The following is an 18,847-nucleotide window of genomic DNA, read 5'->3' on the forward strand; positions in this document are numbered from 1 at the left end:
CAAGTCAAATACTAGCGATAAGACCACGATAAACCCCTTATCGCTCGGGCGTTGCGCTCCACTCTTAATCTGGTTCTATATTTGTAGAGGGGTAAATATGTTTATACACTGGGTAAATGAGGGAGGAATATCTATGCATGTGCATGAAGTGTCCGTAAATGTCTGTGAATAGCAACATAAATCTATAAATATACATAAAAACAAGGTCTATCCATGTGAGCTCTGTATACCTGCTTGTGCAAAGCAGACTGTGTCTATGCATCTACACTGTATATATATATAAATAAATATATGTATAGAATAGGTGTTGTATATAGTAATAAGTGCAGAACAGAATGTGCCTATACATGCTTACTTAATATACAGTATATATATATATATATATATATATATATATATATATATATATATATATATATATATATAATTCTGCTTAGTGTATGGCTGCATATATATGTCTAGAAAACAGGGAATGCCTAACCATTTGCAGACAAGGCAGCACACATGTAGAGTAGGACGTGCCTATATATGTACATACAGTGCTTGTAGGTGCAGAGTACAGTACAACTATAATTTTTTAATGTGTTCTTTATGTGCAGATTAACCAGTTTTACGTGTGCCTATAAACGCTTAACCTACCTATAGTGGCAGAAATGGCCAAGTAGGAAATAGTGGTCCAGAATATCGCCATCAGGGTCCCTTTTGGAATTGCTACAGTAGGGTCCTGAATTGTAGGAATAAAAGGCATTATAACTAATCTCACTCATCTGATATAAATAATAAAAAGTATTTTGTCTAATTATCTGCATGTTTGATACACTGTTCTCCAGGATGAGCACTATGGATCTTTTGTGTTGTACCTTCAAATCTCCAGAAATGTTGGCTCCAGCCAGAATCCCAGTTGCTGATGGGAAGAAAATGGAGAACATTCCAAAGAAGCTGCCATCTTCTCCTTGCCAACGGGGCACAAAATTATCTGCAAAAATATCAGCTGCAAGACAAGATTGTTTCTTTCAGAAGCACATACTTTATGTTGACTATTCCATTTCAAAGAAACTGACTAGACTTGAGACTCTTATTTACACAATCACATTCTCTTGGTGTCACCAACATATGCACATGATTTAAGGGATATTTGGACTGGAACATACTCCTGTTATTAGCATTTTAACCTTATCCACCCCATACTTTAAAACATGTCCCTATGTGGGTTTCCAAATCATTACTCCCCAGTAAATCTAACATGATCCCCTTGATCTATAAATCCCACCCTTGATCTACTAAAATAGACAGAGCCACTGTTAGAAATATGTTGTAACCAAATTGTTTTAATAGCAGCTACATTATAGTGATTCACATAGAATCTAGGCACATGTGTTTAACCCATGCTAAGGGGTTTAAACACATAGACAAAGTCACACATATGATGTTCTCCCAAGTCACTGTAGGATGCATCCAGTAAGCCAGTCAACAGCATAATATGTGTTGTATCCAAATCAATTGCTGTATTCCCATCAAGACATTGGCTATGTATTAAATCTATTAACAAGGGTTAAACACTTAAAGGGACAGTATACACCAATTTTCATATAACTGCATATACACTTCTATAAAGAATAATATGCACAGATACTGATCTAAAAATCCAGTATAGAACCGTTTAAAAACTTACTTAGAAGCTCCCAGTTTAGCACTGTTAAAAAGATAAGCTGGAACACCGACTGCAAGTGGTTCTATAGCAAAAAAAAGCAGCCCCCCCCCCTTCCTCTGCATATGAAAAGACTCTTTACACAAACAGAGGAAGCTGGAGTAGGTATACATGAGTATTCTCCTAAAACTTTGGGCTTGGTTAGGAGTCTGAAAATCAGCGCAATGTTATTTAAAAATAAGCAAAACTATACATTTATTTTTTATTTTTTTTAAAACCCTGCATAGGCTATCTTAATGGATCATCTACAAAACATTTATGCAAAGACAAATCTAGGGTATAATGTCCCATTAATGGCAAAAAATAAATTTGTAAAAACAATAAATTACATAATGTCAATCTTTCATTTATACAGTGACTAGAGAAGCAAATTTAAACATCTACAAGACACTGAATACATAAAGCAGGGGTCAAAGCATTAGAAGAGTCATACAATGTATACAACTTTGCAAAGGGTTTACCATTTGAAGGTTGTTCAAATCAATGGAAAAACATGTTGACTGCCTGATATTCTAGTGGCAATTGTAGTGAAAAAAGTACATGTTCTCATTCATTACAGCATGTTATCTTATCACTATCGACCCCGCAAAAGTAGATGTTTAACCGAAAGGGTTTAAATACATAGGTAAAGTAACACTCAGGAGCTGCAGAGAACTGCTGGTCTCAAGAGGAAACTGCTGCTGACTGAGCATGCAGCTCTAGCAACAAGACCCAGCTGTGCAACTAGCACTGCCGACTTGCTCTGCGTCAGTTTCAGCCTGGGACCAGCAGTCCTCTGAGACAGCTAAGTGGTACTTCACTCTTTGCCGGGGTTAAACACATAGATTTGCAGGGTCAAAAGTAATAAAATGAATGACTGCATGTAATTGTTTTCACTATAATGGCTCTTTAACGTCACCAATCTTTTGTATTAAGAGAATTATGCAGAGTTTAGCATGATTTTCGGACTTTAAAGAGACATTTAACACTTCAAGATTGTAATATAAAATGTTTAATTCTATGTAGTTAAAACAAACTTTCAATATACTTTTATTATTTATTTAATCCCCATTTTCTGTATTCTAATTCCTATTCTGACATTAGTTGCACACTCTAGTAACCTATGTATAACTGTCCATAACTGGCTTCAGCAGAGAAGTAAACCTAGGTTACAACATGGCAGCACCCATTGCTTCATGAACACTAAAATTAGCTTCCAATGGATTGGAATGGCTCTGAAAAAAACAGGCACTCACACATTTAAAATAATGTTTACATGCAGCAACAGATACATTAAAATAAAGCCCACTGTAACCGATTTATATAGTCAAATACTCTTAATAACAGCATTTTACTAGAACTCTGAGAGCCTCACGGTGTTCTTCTCTCACCTCGATAGCTGAAGAATCCTTTGGCTTGTTTTTCCTCTGATGCTGGAATTATTGTACCAACCAAATAGTTTACAAATGAAATCATGATGACGATGAAGAAGAGAACCTGAGCCTAAAAAGTAAAGTATGGTAAATAATATGTACACATCAGATCAGAGGAATACTACTTCAGCTGTACAGTAATGGGACTATAGGAGTTTAGTCATGTGACGTCATTAATAGGGAACTATACCCAGTCCCTTCTTATGAGGAGGTTCTATATCCCCCAAAGCAAGAGGTGCCAGTGGTTATTTTATGCTCTGTCACCTGCTGACTTATCCTCATGGAATACTATTTAGAGGTTAATGGAGAAAACATAGTCATATCCACACTCACACTTTCTAAAGCAGATGAGCAACAAGGCAACTCCTATACTCATTGCCAAATGCTTGTTTAGTTGTGCAAAGGAAAGGTTTATGGAACTAAAGCAGGAAAAGTTCTGATGTTTAGCTTCCAACATGTATGCAGTAATGCAGAGCACTTACTTATCTATGGAATAATATTGCTATCAAAAAGGCACGTGTGTGTGATTCGTTATCATTGTACATAAATTGTGTCATACAAATGCAAATCTAAATTTTCAAATACAATTTTTTTTTTAAATACATTTTCTTTAGAATACAAATCTTTAATTACAAATACAATTCTTTTTTTTATGAATACAATTTTTTTTTTTTTTTTTATTACACTTCCAGTATTTTTTATTACACTTCCAGTATATGTCAAAAACTCTGTCAAAAATAAATTGAGTTCCCATTTTGCCTTGGAAGTAGCTGCTCTTTTGCTTTCAATTAAATGTGGAGAAGAAAACTGCTAATATAAAAGCTGTGATTAAATCATCAAAATCAATATTCCTTAGTACATTATTTTATAAAACAAAGCAGAATAAGCATGTTGCATGGTAAAACATGAAAAACATACTCTGAAAGACCACATGCTACAGTACGTTTTTGCTGCTACCATGAAAACTGAAATTAAGACATCAAAATCAATATTCCTCTGTATAGTGTTGTATTATGCAAATGACTATAATCACTTCTTACATGTTAAGCCATGTTGTTTGTTACATGATAAATGCTAAAAAGTTTACCTGAGATGTTGATGTCCTGGGATTGTCAGCCATTTCTCCACATTTAAAGAGACAGTCAAGTACAAAAAATCTTTCATGATTCAAATAGGGCATGTAATTTTAAACAACTTTCCAATTTACTTTTATCACCAATTTTGCTTTGTTCTCTTGTTACTCTTAGTTGAAAGCTAAACCTATGTGGTTCATATGCTAATTTCTTAGACCTTGAAGGCCGTCCCTGCATTTGACAGTTTTTCACCACTAGAGAGCGTTAGTTCATGTGTTTCATATAGATAACATTGAGCTCATGCACGTGTATTTACCGAGGCAAGTCTGTCAAAAGAACTGAAATAAGACGCAGTCTGTAGAGGCTTAGATACAAGGTAATCACAGAGGTAAAATGTGTATTATTATAACTGTGTTGATTATGCAAAACTGGGGAATGGGTAATTAAGGGATTATCTTTATTTTAAAACAACAAAAAGTCTGGTGTTGACTGTCCCTTTAATTGAAAGCAAACAGCAGCTACTTCCCAGGCAAACTACTGAAGTGAATGCTGTGACATCTAAAAGCAAAATAGGAACTAGATTTATTTTTGACAGTGTTTGACACATATTGGAAGTGTAATTAAAAAAAATGAATTGTACTTCCAAAAGAAAAAAATCATATTGCATTTCCAAAAAACAAGTGTAATTCCAAAAAACAGAATTGCATTTGTAATTAAAACAAAATGTATCTAAAAAAAATAAAAAATTGTATTTGAAAATTTAGATTTGTATTCGTATTTCACAATTTATGCTGAATCACACACACTTGCCTTTTTGACAGAAATATTATTCCATACTTATCCAGCTCCCAGTTGTGTACAGTACATATTTATTAGGCAGGAATGAATAGCTTAAAGGGACAGTCTACAATAGAATTGTTATTGTTTAAAAAGATAGATAATCCCTTTATTATCCATTCCCCAGTTTTGCACAACCAACACAGTTATATTAATATACTTTTTACCTCTGTGATTACCTTGTATGTAAGAACCTTCTTCCAGCCCCCTGATCACATGACTGTGACTGTTTATTGTCTTGCATTTAGCATTGCAATGTGCTAAATCTTAAATAACCCCCTGCGCCTGAACACAGAGTTATCTATATGGCCCATGTGTACTTTCAGTCTCTTTGTGTTGAAAAGCAATTTAAAAAGCATGTGATTAGAGGCAGCCTTCAAGGGCTTAGAAATTAGCATATGAGCCTACCTATGTTTAGTTTCAACTAAGAATACCAAGAGAAAATAGCAAATTTGATGATAAAGGTAAATTGGAAAGTTGATTAAAATTACAAGTCCTATCTGAATGTAGCAAGTTTAATTTTGACTAGACTGTCCCTTTAAGGAGCATGTGATGGTCGTTTTTTAAATATAACAGATCCATCTTTTATGCTAGCTACTACATGCTGGCCAGTCATCCTCCTAGACCAGGACAGTCCCACCTATAGCATAGGGTCCAAAATGCGGCCATCCAGTTCATTTTATGCAGCCCCCACATCCCAAAATTATATAATGATTACGTGTTTGTACTGGAACATCTGTCTCCTTCATTGTAATTGTTTTATTCCTATTCTCTCAAGTGTTATGGTTTGTGGTCTGTATGTGTAAAGTTGTGAAAGCATATACTCTTGCTTATTTTAACTATGTACCAATTGTGTATTGAGGCCTGCAGATAGGGGGACGGCACTCTTTTACATCACTTACACCCATGACTGCCCCCCACTTACCACCGCAGCCTGCCATTTGCTGCTTCCAGCCGCACTTAAAGGGACAGTCAACCCAAAAAATGTCCTTACTCCTACAGTAAGCCCGGTGTGACTGTATAATTTGTAGGCCACACTTACAGCAGGGGTGTTGCGCATAAGCCGTGCAGTCTGCATGTGTCTGTACACAGTTCCCTCTGCTCCTTATAGACCCGGGTTCTGCTCACTAGGCGGGTGTGCTTCAGGAAGAGATTGGGCTCTGGAGCCCCCAAGTTGTAAGGTAAGGAAGTGTAAATTATAAATGTAATGCGTTTTTATGTTTATGCAGAACTGAATATGCCTGAAACATTTTCCCGTAGTTCCAAGTTTTACATTTCTTGGGATCCTTTATCCTCATTGAAACATATACATCTAACACATGGCATTACTATTGTCTTTGAAAATACAAAGGATATAGGAGGCGCTATAGAGCCGTAGGATATATAGACAGATCTATGGATATAAAATTGGCTGTATTAAACCAGCCTTAGAAAATCTAAAATCACGTACCAAATCCCTTCATATATTTAGTAATCAATAAAAGTGTAATTTAATCGAGTGGCAATAAATCCTTACAGCATAGACTTGATGGGTGTAAAATAAAACAGAAGGGCAGAGAACCAGGAGTCCTTATTGCATATAAAATACAATTTATTGTCAGAATAAAACTTAATAATCAAATGCAATATTCAGTTAAAACATATTTAGTTAAAACATATGCAATATTCAGTGAAACATAACCTGTTTTGTTCAATAAATTCACAGCTAAAATACACAGCTAAAAACAATGTAAAATCCAATACCATTCACACATACAAAAAAAATCAGAACCGGTTAAGCCATTCAAACTATTTCAAACCTCTCAGATACTCGTAAATGAGGATATAAATGATAGCTAGTGGAGAACACCTAAAGACGCTTGTGTTCAAATCCTAATGTTATTGTCCCATGGGGATCCCCGGAAATTAATGTCCAGAATGACAATGTGGGTTTGTGTTACTTTTCCAACTTTGTGATATTCGAGTCAGCGCCCCCAAATAGGACCGTTATAACTCCAGTCTCTCTTAATTCAAAACTTGGCCCCCGATGGTTTAAAAGTTCATTCCTTACTGTCCTCTTAAACACAGACAGTCAAATATATAAACAAAGTCGGGAGGCTTTCTTACCTCCTTGTAGCCTCCCGATTTTGTTTATATATTTGACTGTCTGTGTTTAAGAGGACAGTAAGGAATGAACTTTTAAACCATCGGGGGCCAAGTTTTGAATTAAGAGAGACTGGAGTTATAACGGTCCTATTTGGGGGCGCTGACTCGAATATCACAAAGTTGGAAAAGTAACACAAACCCACATTGTCATTCTGGACATTAATTTCCGGGGATCCCCATGGGACAATAACATTAGGATTTGAACACAAGCGTCTTTAGGTGTTCTCCACTAGCTATCATTTATATCCTCATTTACGAGTATCTGAGAGGTTTGAAATAGTTTGAATGGCTTAACCGGTTCTGATTTTTTTTGTATGTGTGAATGGTATTGGATTTTACATTGTTTTTAGCTGTGTATTTTAGCTGTGAATTTATTGAACAAAACAGGTTATGTTTCACTGAATATTGCATATGTTTTAACTAAATATGTTTTAACTGAATATTGCATTTGATTATTAAGTTTTATTCTGACAATAAATTGTATTTTATATGCAATAAGGACTCCTGGTTCTCTGCCCTTCTGTTTTATTTTACACCCATCAAGTCTATGCTGTAAGGATTTATTGCCACTCGATTAAATTACACTTTTATTGATTACTAAATATATGAAGGGATTTGGTACGTGATTTTAGATTTTCTAAGGCTGGTTTAATACAGCCAATTTTATATCCATAGATCTGTCTATATATCCTACGGCTCTATAGTGCCTCCTATATCCTTTGTATTTTCATTTTAATTTCGATATTGTCTAGGGAGGAGGCAATAATTTAAGTGAGGCTTAGTAGGTGTTTGGTCTAGCGCTATACCCATCCGTGTCTGTCTTATTACTATTGTCTTTGCAAAACAGTGATAAATAGTCCAGTTTATACCACCCTGGGCTACCATTTATGGGTGCAAAATATTGCATGGCAGTGATTGCAGTCTTTCTTGGCAGTTAAAGGACCACTCAATGCAGTAGTATTGCATAATTAATAAGTGCATAATAATAAGACAACGATTTAACACCTACACAGAATTTAAAAAAATCAGTAGATTTGTTTGTGACAAATTTATTTTTTCTCCCATTTTCCAGCCCCTTGTATCATGTGACAGACATCAGCCAATCACAGCCTAGTATATGCATACCCTTTGAGCTTGTGCACATGCTCAGTAGGATTTTGTTCCATAGAAAGTGTGTATATAACAAAACTGAGCAAAATTTGATAATGGAAGTCAATTGGAAAGTGTTTTAAAACTGCATGCTCTTTTTGAATCAATTTTTTTTATTTTGACTTGAGTGTCCCTTTAAGCTTTCAACAAAGAATACTAAGCGAACAAAGCAAATTTGATGATAGAAGTAAAATAGAAATTTGTTTAAAATTGCATGCCCTATCTGAATCATGAAAGTTTAATTTTGACTAGAGTGTTCCATTATAATAGATATATATATTACCAAAAAATCATATATATACATATAGAAATATTGATTTAAAAATAAATAGAACATATGCTACTATGTGAAGAACATTGTAATGTGAAATATTCATAATTCATGTCGGGTTTAGCGCACTTCATTAAATGCGATTGGCTTAGCGCATGAGTATGGGTGTTATTTTTTTTTTGCAGTTTGCTCCATTGAAGTTTAATGCGGTCGTGATATTCGTAGTTCAAACTTTTTGCGCACGTCAGGTTTTTGCTTGCATACTAATTTTTACTTTTAACTTGTAATATGAGGACAACTCGGCGCGCCACTGGTATGTGTGTGTGTGTGTGTGTGTATGTATGTATGTATGTATGTATGTATATATATATATATATATATATATATATCAGGGAGGGGGCAGCAGAATTTTGAGTGCTAGGGCAGCACAAAACCTAAATACACCACTGCATAGTACACATTTTTTATTTTGATAAATATACTTTTTGACTGCCCTGTGGTTGATAAAGGTATCCATTTGGATGAAAAGGTTGGACAGCTTTGTAACAGACTATTTTTGAAAAGCATCCTTATACATTTGTACAGCTGTTATAAATAGTGGCTCAATAGACCTAGAACTGGCTAGTGGTAAATGTTGGGGTTTTTTTTCAAATGTTTCATTAAAATAATAGTGGCACATTCTTAAATACAAACATACTGGTACACGTGCAGTCACATAAGTATACAAAACAATTCAATCTGATTATTAAGAAGATTACATAACTTCAACAATGAATTAACAATCAATAAATCTGTGATTATTGTCAAATGATTATGGCTTGAAATATTATAAAGCTAAAGGTTAATATAAAATTCTTGCTGGTAGTCCACCCAACTAAATGCAGGATGGTTAGTGGGGATAATGTGACTATGTATAAAAGGCATAGGTGTGAGGTTGCCCCATTGAAAATAAAGACCACGTGACGGGAGAGTTAAATAAACTGGTGTTTTACTGTATGAATTGGTAAATATGTTTGTAGGTGTTTAGTTCTAGAAATAGAACCTAAGTTAATCAGATAGTGGTCTACTCTCCCAAAAATATTCGAGTTGGGAGAAATCTTGTCTGCCATTGTAAGTATACACTAGTCTTCTAGGGATATGGTGTGTTCCACCAAGGTAAACCATTGGTTGTATGTAGGAGATATCTGTTGTTTCCAGAATTACAGAATTAATCTTTTTATGCAGTTATTCATTATTTTAAATAAAATCAACCTATATTTGCAAGGGGGAAGTGTAAGACCATTTAATAAGAAAAGCATAGGTGATGGAACCAGTGAGAAGTCCAATATTTTTTTTCATCTCCTGGTTTGCCCTACCACAGTAAGTAAGAATAAAGTAGTAGGCACAGCTGGTGTTGTCACGCCAAGCTAAATGAGAAATAATATAATATACTGCTTTTTTTTCTGGAGCTGAGGGCATAGTTCAAGTTTCAAATCTGCATACTAAAGCCAGTAAATGGGCTGTTCTTTAGAACATAAACTTCAGCATTATGTTTTCCATTTATTTTCCCCTAGTTTGTTATTATATATATATATATATATATATATATATATATATATAGAGAGAGAGAGAGAGAGAGAGAGAGAGAGAGAGAGAAGAGAAGAGAAGAGAGAGAAGAGAGAGAGAGAAGAGAGAGAGAGAAGAGAGAGAGAGAAGAGAGTGAGAGAAGAGAGTGAGAGAAGAGAGAGAGATAGAGAAGAGAGTGAGAGAAGAGAGTGAGAGAAGAGAGTGAGAGAAGTGAGAGAAGAGAGTGAGAGAAGAGAGAGAGAGAAGAGAGAGAGAAGAGAGTGAGAGAAGAGAGAGAAGAGAGAGAGAGAGAAGAGAGTGAGAGAAGAGAGAGAGAGAGAGAGAGAAACAAAAAAAATCTTTTCCTCCTGGGCTTTTAATGTATTCAATCAAAGGTGTAAAATGTACTTAAACTGAGAACTTTTTTTCAAGTCATGCCCATTAACACTTGAGCTGCATAAGATGTGAATATTAGTGTAGGTTTAAAATATTTCACTAGGAAGCATGATAAATTATAAAATGAGTCAATTAAAAATAAGAAAAAGCAAGATTTGAACCTGCAACACTCATTATAGGAACCAATGTTCTGATACTAAGGTATCCTGACTCTTGGAAACTCAATAACAGATTTCTATGACATAATTACACTACATGCCAATCTTTGGTCCAGTTTAAACTCAAGTGAAATATATTTAAAGATGACATCCTTATGCAAATTGTTTACCGTCGTCGTGATTAAACCAAGCACAACAAAAAAAACAATTGGCTTTTAATAGTGAAAGGTAATTTTACAATGTAAAAGATTTTAGCGCTGCGGAATCTGTTGGCGCTCTACAAATAACCGATAATAATAATAATAATCATTTTATTAATCCCCCATTTGAAACAAGTAGTAAAATACCAGATGATACCCATTAAAAGGTGAGCAATAGAATGTAAAAAAACACAATACTTTTAGGGGCATTAAACTGAAAACAAATTCCATAGAATGTCACACTTTAAATAATTCAAACCATAATTTAAAAAAAATGAAGTGCACTTTTATTATTTATTTTGCCTTTTTTGCTGTAAATGTATGTGTTTCTACGCCCACCCCAGAGAGGCTGTAGTGCATTCTATGGAATGCAGAACCCTGACATTAATTTATTGATATGATTTATATCTGTCTCTATGTAGACGCAGCAAAGGAAGTAAGATAAACAATATTCAAGAGACTTTTTAAAGGGACTAAACAAAGGCTAAATAGAATGATACATTCAAAGAAAAGATTAGTCTGAGAATAACATATAGATGCATATTTATTTACATATTATAAAGTTTTATTAGATGTTTAAATATTGACAAAATAAGTGTAAAGTTGTAGTGTTTATAAAATAATGGGAGCTGCCATGTTTTAACTTAGGTTACCTTCCCTGCTGTGGCCGATTAGGGACAGTTATAAATAGGTTGAGTGTGCAGCCAATGGTTGTGTGAAATATAACAGTGTTCTGCATTTCTGTTTCTAACATGAACTGAAAAGCTCACAATTTCAGGATGGAATTACAGGCAAATGGGACAAAATAAATAATTAAAAGGACAATCTACACTAAAATTGTTATTGTTTAAAAAGATAGATAATGCCTTTACTACCCATTCCCCACATTTGCACAACCAGCATTGATATATTAATATACTTTATAACATTTAAACCTCTAAATTTCTGCCTGTTTCTACATTTGTAACTTGCAAAATAGGTGGCGCAACAAAGTTGCTACTACTGCTTATCTCTAATAATGAAATTGTACTCCCAAATGCTGATTGATAAAATAAAATGATATTTATTTTACAAAAATGTATAAACAGCACACATTTATAAATATAAGACCGTAATGGAAATCTTCAATGTCAGAGAAACCCTATTAGGAATTATTGATAATGGTTTAATTGAGAAAGGGTATGAAATATATATAGTAACATAAGAAATGAAGAAGAAATATATACAGATTTAGAGAATATTCTAGTTAAGGAATTAAAACAGAAATAAGAGATTGCCTTCTTAGAAAAACATATTAAAGAAAACATGGTCCCAAGGGGTCTGCGCCTGGAAAAAGATTGTACATTTATAATGAGTGACATTTTAACTAAAGAGTGGTATGAAATACTAGAGACCGCATCTATGAGCCTTATTAAAGTTATTTTAAAAGCAATGTAAAGAATCTTTTGAGACACTGGAAGAAAAAGATACACACAAGATTTAACAAAAAGATATTATAAAAAAAATTAGGAGACATTAACTATGAAATACTAGAAGACAAATGGCAAACATTTAATAGAGATTTGGAAGACTATAGGATAAAAGGAGACAACAAATGAGATAACAGAAAACAATATTGATAATATCCATTTGTTTAGTAAAACAAAACTATCAAATAGAGGAAGTTAAATTACCAAAAATCACTGAACCAACACAGGATGATAGGATAAGACTAGAACACACTCACAAATATGAATCAAAAACACCAGTAATAGAGAACACCAACGCACTAACACAACACCATATCAAGTCAACAATAGGCACAAGGAAAGACCAAGATATGAATACAGAGACGAATTCAGAACACCACAGATTGAGGAAAATTGGCATTCAAATAGACATTGATATAGGATGGAAAACACAGCAAATCACCACAGATTAGATGATACACTAAATAGAGATTATAGGCCACACTATAACAGGGAATATACAGATTATAGCACTGAACAAGGATATAGGAATAGAGACCTTATTCACCAAGGAAGTAGAAATTATAGAGATCCTTACAATAGAAATATCACATATAATAGACATCACAATACACAGGAATATAGAAATTATACAAACTAATCACGAGGAAACTACACAAACCAATCACAAGGGTATTGGAATCACCATAATAGAAATTCCCAAAGAGGACCATACCAAAACACAAATAAGAAATACTATAATGGATCATCGGAAAATTGGAGACAAACAAATGCTAATAGTAAGAACAGATATACACAATGAGGCCCATTTATCAAGCGTACGGAGCTTATGCGCCCGTGTTTCTGGCAAGCATGAAGTCTAAAGACCGCTGCTCCATAACCCTGTCCAACTGCTCTGATGAGGCAGACAGGAATCGCCGGAATTCAACCCGATCAAGTACGATTGGGTTGATTGACAACCCCTGATTGGCCGTGAGTCTGCAGGGGGCAATGCTGAATACGGAGAGCGTATTGCTCTCCGCATTCAGCGAGGTCTTGCAGACCTGATCCGCACTGTCGGATCAGTTCCGCAAGACCTATTATAAATAGGCCTCAAAGAGAACAAGAAAAATTCCCAGACAATTGGAATATCGTAACAAAAAATAGATCTGTCCCAATTTCAGATAATCAAATCGATATTGATAGACAAGATATGAATACTAATACACCAGGAACATCAAGGAATTCTTTTTTAGAGGAGGGCCAGATAAAAACACACGACCCACAAAAAGGGACAAGAAGGCTAGAGGGTGTAGAGGAGGAAGAGGGCAGAAAGTCAACAACAAAAATTAAAATAGAAACTAAAGGCATTTTCAATTTGAGCAAAATAGAATTAAATAATGAGCAAAAATCAATTTTAAATAAAGGTCTGTGAGCAAACTAAATACATTTGAAACCTTAATCAATGTCAATCAATTCACAAGAAAACTAGCACTAAATAAAAAAAATAAAAAAACCCTATAGAGCATAGAATTAGCAAGAATGATAGTAGCTACATACATACAAATTTAAAAGAAAAATCAAAAATGTTTTTGATGCCTGAGAAAGGTTGCGCAGCAGAGATGTTTAAGAAGAAGAAAGAAGAAGATATAGATAAACTAGACAACACTAGAGATATGAAAAAGGAATTTGACAAAAAAAAAGAAAATTTGGTCCTCAAAGACTTAAAGGGATACTAAACCCATTTTTTCTTTCTTTCATGATTTAGATAGAGCATGAGATTTTAAGCACCTTTCTAATTTACTCCTATTACCAATTTTTCTTTGTTCTCATGCTATCTTGATTTGAAAAAGCAGTACTGTAAGCTTTAGAGCCAGACCATTTTTTGTTCAGCACATGGGTAGCACTTGCTGATTTGTGGCTAAATGTAGCAAACCAATCAGCAGCTCTACCGAGGTACTGAACTAAAAAATGGGCTGGCTCCTAACCTTTTATTACTGCTTTTTCAAATCAAGATAACATGAGAACAAAGAAAAATTGATAATAGGAGTAAATTAGAAAGTTGCTTAAAATTGCATGCTCTATCTGAATCATGAAAGAAAAAATGTGTGGTTAGTATCCCTTTAAAGTGAAGGTCAAGTTACTGATATTGCCCCACGGCATTGCATAGACATTTAAAAATTATTACCTATGTATCGCTGCAGCGATAAACGCAGCTCTCCTGTTCACCATTTTGTCAAATTGACAAATGACGATTCATAAAAGAACCAATCCTTGTTTTCCCCCAGGCCGTGACATTTAAGCAAAGAGGCTGAATGCCCCGGGGGGAAACAAGGATTCGTTATTTTACAAATCATCATCTGTCAATCATTTTGGCAATATGGCAGGCAGGAGAGCTGCGCTTATCGTAGCAGCGGTAAATAGGTAAAAAATCTTCAATATATATATATATATATATATATATATAAAAAAAAATGTAAAACTTTTCATGAATTAAACCCTTCTTAATTTTTAAATGTCTATGCAATGCCGTGGGGCAATATTAGTAACTTGACCTTTACTTTAAAAGAGTACAAAGACATAATTATCAAACAAGCAGATAAGGGGGGGAGAAGTGGTCATTATGGACACAGAGTATTACCTTAAAGTGGCATATAGGTTATTGGGTGACAATACTACATATAAAATATTATAAAATAATCAGACAGAGAGAATGAAAACTAATTTATATAACTTGACAGCAGAAGCCTGAGAAAAAGAAATTATTGATGAAAATAAATTAAAATTCCTTAAAATAGAACATCCCTGAATACCGGTGTTCTATTTCCTGCCTAAAATCTATAAAGATATTAGAAATCCGCCTGGCAGACCCATAATCTCGGGAATAGATTCTTTGACATCCAACCTATCCCAATACGTAGACTATTTCCTACAAAAATAAGTCCTACAACTACCCTCACACCTAAAAAATACAAAACATTTTCTCAACATCATACAGGACATCAAATGGGAAGACAATTACATACTAGCTACATGTGATGTGAGCTCCTTGTACACATATATATATAACATACTAGAGGCATAAAATCCACTAACATGTATATTGAGAAGGATTGTAAGATGACATACACACAAGGGAAATTTATCTTAAACTGTATTCATTTTATTTGAAATAATAACTATTTTAAATTTAATGACAGATTCTACCTACAATAAAAAGGCACAGCCATGGGCACAAGATTCTCACCCAGTTATGCTAATCTGTTCATGGGACATTTTAAAGATAGCAATATTCTTAATACACCTTGGGGTGCGAATCTCGTGCTATACAAATGGTTTATAGATGATATATTCATTATATGGAGAGGAGATATAGAACTTTTTGATTTATTTATTGAAGACATAAACAGTAATAATGCAGGGTTCAAATTTACTCCTGAATCAAGTAAAACAAACATTAATTTTCTAGACATAGGAATAAAACAATATCATTACCACTTCATTTTTCAAGAAAGTCAACGCTAATAATTATATTGATTATAGTAGTTATCACCACAACAAGTGGAAACACAATATTCCAAAGGGACAGTTCTCTAGACTCAGATGGAATTGTTCAAATATCACAGATTACGATAATCAAGCTGAAATATTACAAAAAACAGAATTTATGCTTACCTGATAAATTACTTTCTCCAACGGTGTGTCCGGTCCACGGCGTCATCCTTACTTGTGGGATATTCTCTTCCCCAACAGGAAATGGCAAAGAGTCCCAGCAAAGCTGGTCACATGATCCCTCCTAGGCTCCGCCCACCCCAGTCATTCGACCGACGGACAGTAGGAAATATATATAGGAGAAACCATATGATACCGTGGTGACTGTAGTTAGAGAAAATAATTCATCAGACCTGATTAAAAAACCAGGGCGGGCCGTGGACCGGACACACCGTTGGAGAAAGTAATTTATCAGGTAAGCATAAATTCTGTTTTCTCCAACATTGGTGTGTCCGGTCCACGGCGTCATCCTTACTTGTGGGAACCAATACCAAAGCTTTAGGACACGGATGAAGGGAGGGAGCAAATCAGGTCACCTAAACGGAAGGCACCACAGCTTGCAAAACCTTTCTCCCAAAAATAGCCTCCGAAGAAGCAAAAGTATCAAATTTGTAAAATTTGGCAAAAGTGTGCAGTGAAGACCAAGTCGCTGCCTTACATATCTGGTCAACAGAAGCCTCGTTCTTGAAGGCCCATGTGGAAGCCACAGCCCTAGTGGAGTGAGCTGTGATTCTTTCAGGAGGCAGCCGTCCGGCAGTCTCATAAGCCAAACGGATAATGCTTTTAAGCCAAGAGGAAAGAGAGGTAGAAGTCGCTTTTTGACCTCTCCTTTTACCAGAATAAACAACAAACAAGGAAGATGTTTGTCTGAAATCTTTAGTAGCCTCTAAATAGAACTTTAGAGCACGGACAACGTCCAAATTGTGTAACAAACGTTCCTTCTTTGAAACTGGATTTGGACACAAAGAAGGTACAACTATCTCCTGGTTAATATTTTTGTTAGAAACAACTTTAGGAAGAAAACCAGGCTTAGTACGCAAAACCACCTTATCTGCATGGAACACCAGATAAGGAGGAGAACACTGCAGAGCAGATAACTCTGAAACTCTTCTAGCAGAAGAAATTGCAACCAAAAAACAAAACTTTCCAAGATAGTAACTTAATATCTATGGAATGTAAGGGTTCAAACGGAACCCCTTGAAGAACTGAAAGAACTAGATTTAGACTCCAGGGAGGAGTCAAAGGTCTGTAAACAGGCTTGATCCTAACCAGAGCCTGAACAAATGATTGAACATCTGGCACAGCTGCCAGTCTTTTGTGTAGTAAGACAGATAAAGCAGAGATCTGTCCCTTTAGAGAACTTGCAGATAATCCTTTCTCCAAACCTTCTTGAAGAAATTTGGATTCACACCAACAGATATATTTTTTCCATATTTTATGGTAAATTTTTCTAGTTACAGGTTTTCTGGCCTGAACCAGAGTATCTATCACCGAATCTGAAAACCCACGCTTTGATAGAATCAAGCGTTTAATCTCCAAGCCGTCAGTTGGAGGGAGACCAGATTTGGGTGTTCGAATGGACCTTGAACAAGAAGGTCCTGTCTCAAAGGTAGCTTCCATGGTGGAGCCGATGACATATTCACCAGGTCTGCATACCAAGTCCTGCGTGGCCACGCAGGAGCTATCAAGATCACCGAGGCCCTCTCCTGATTGATCCTGGCTACCAGCCTGGGAATGAGAGGAAACGGTGGGAATACGTAAGCTAGGTTGAAAGTCCAAGGTGCTACTAGTGCATCTACTAGGGTCGCCCTGGGATCCCTGGATCTGGACCCGTAGCAAGGAACCTTGAAGTTCTGACGAGATGCCATCAGATCCATGTCTGGAATGCCCCATAATTGAGTTATTTGGGCAAAGATTTCCGGATGGAGTTCCCACTCCCCTGGATGAAATGTCTGACGACTCAGAAAATCCGCTTCCCAATTTTCCACTCCTGGGATGTGGATCGCAGACAAGTGGCAGGAGTGATCCTCCGCCCATTGAATTATTTTGGTCACTTCTTTCATCGCCAGGGAACTCTTTGTTCCCCCTTGATGATTGATATAAGCAACAGTCGTCATGTTGTCTGATTGGAACCTTATGAATTTGGCCTTTGCTAGTTGAGGCCAAGCTCTGAGAGCATTGAATATCGCTCTCAGTTCCAGAATGTTTATCGGGAGAAGAGACTCTTCCCGAGACCATAGACCCTGAGCTTTCAGGGATTCCCAGACCGCACCCCAGCCCACTAGACTGGCGTCGGTCGTGACAATGACCCACTCTGGCCTGCGGAAGCTCATTCCCTGGGACAGATGGTCCAGGGTCAGCCACCAACGGAGTGAATCTCTGGTCTTTTGATCTACTTGAATCATTGGAGACAAGTCTGTATAATCCCCATTCCACTGTTTGAGCATGCACAGTTGTAATGGTCTTAGATGAATTCGTGCAAAAGGAACTATGTCCATTGTTGCAACCATCAATCCTATTACTTCCATGCACTGCGCTATGGAAGGACGAGGAACAGAATGAAGCACTTGACAAGAGCTTAGAAGTTTTGATTTTCTGACCTCTGTCAGAAAAATCCTCATTTCTAAGGAATCTATTATTGTTCCCAAGAAGGGAACTCTTGTTGACGGGGACAGAGAACTCTTTTCTTTGTTCACCTTCCATCCGTGAGATGTGAGAAAGGCTAGAACGATATCCGTATGAGCCTTTGCCTTTGACAGGGACGACGCTTGTATTAGAATGTCGTCCAAGTAAGGTACTACTGCAATGCCCCTTGGTCTTAGAACCGCTAGAAGGGACCCTAGCACCTTTGTGAAAATCCTTGGAGCAGTGGCTAATCCGAATGGAAGAGCCACAAACTGGTAATGTTTGTCCAGAAAAGCGAACCTTAGGAACTGATGATGTTCCTTGTGGA

At 35.9% G+C, this 18,847-nt stretch overlaps 1 protein-coding gene across 1 annotated transcript in view; it reads right to left on the reverse strand.

Annotated features, from left to right (window-relative positions):
* Nucleotides 1-18,847, reverse strand: part of SLC12A3 (solute carrier family 12 member 3) — a 311,203-nt gene that overhangs the window by 257,324 nt on the left and 35,032 nt on the right. Inside the window, exons 7-9 of the mRNA XM_053700267.1 lie at nt 3,079-3,190; nt 861-991; nt 640-724 (exon numbers count right to left, since the gene is read on the reverse strand). Coding sequence (XP_053556242.1) covers nt 640-724; nt 861-991; nt 3,079-3,190 — 328 coding nt within the window. The remainder of the gene's footprint in view (nt 1-639; nt 725-860; nt 992-3,078; nt 3,191-18,847) is intronic.

Source organism: Bombina bombina, chromosome 1 (assembly GCF_027579735.1).
Source record: "Bombina bombina isolate aBomBom1 chromosome 1, aBomBom1.pri, whole genome shotgun sequence".
NCBI classification, from domain to species: Eukaryota; Metazoa; Chordata; class Amphibia; order Anura; family Bombinatoridae; genus Bombina; species Bombina bombina.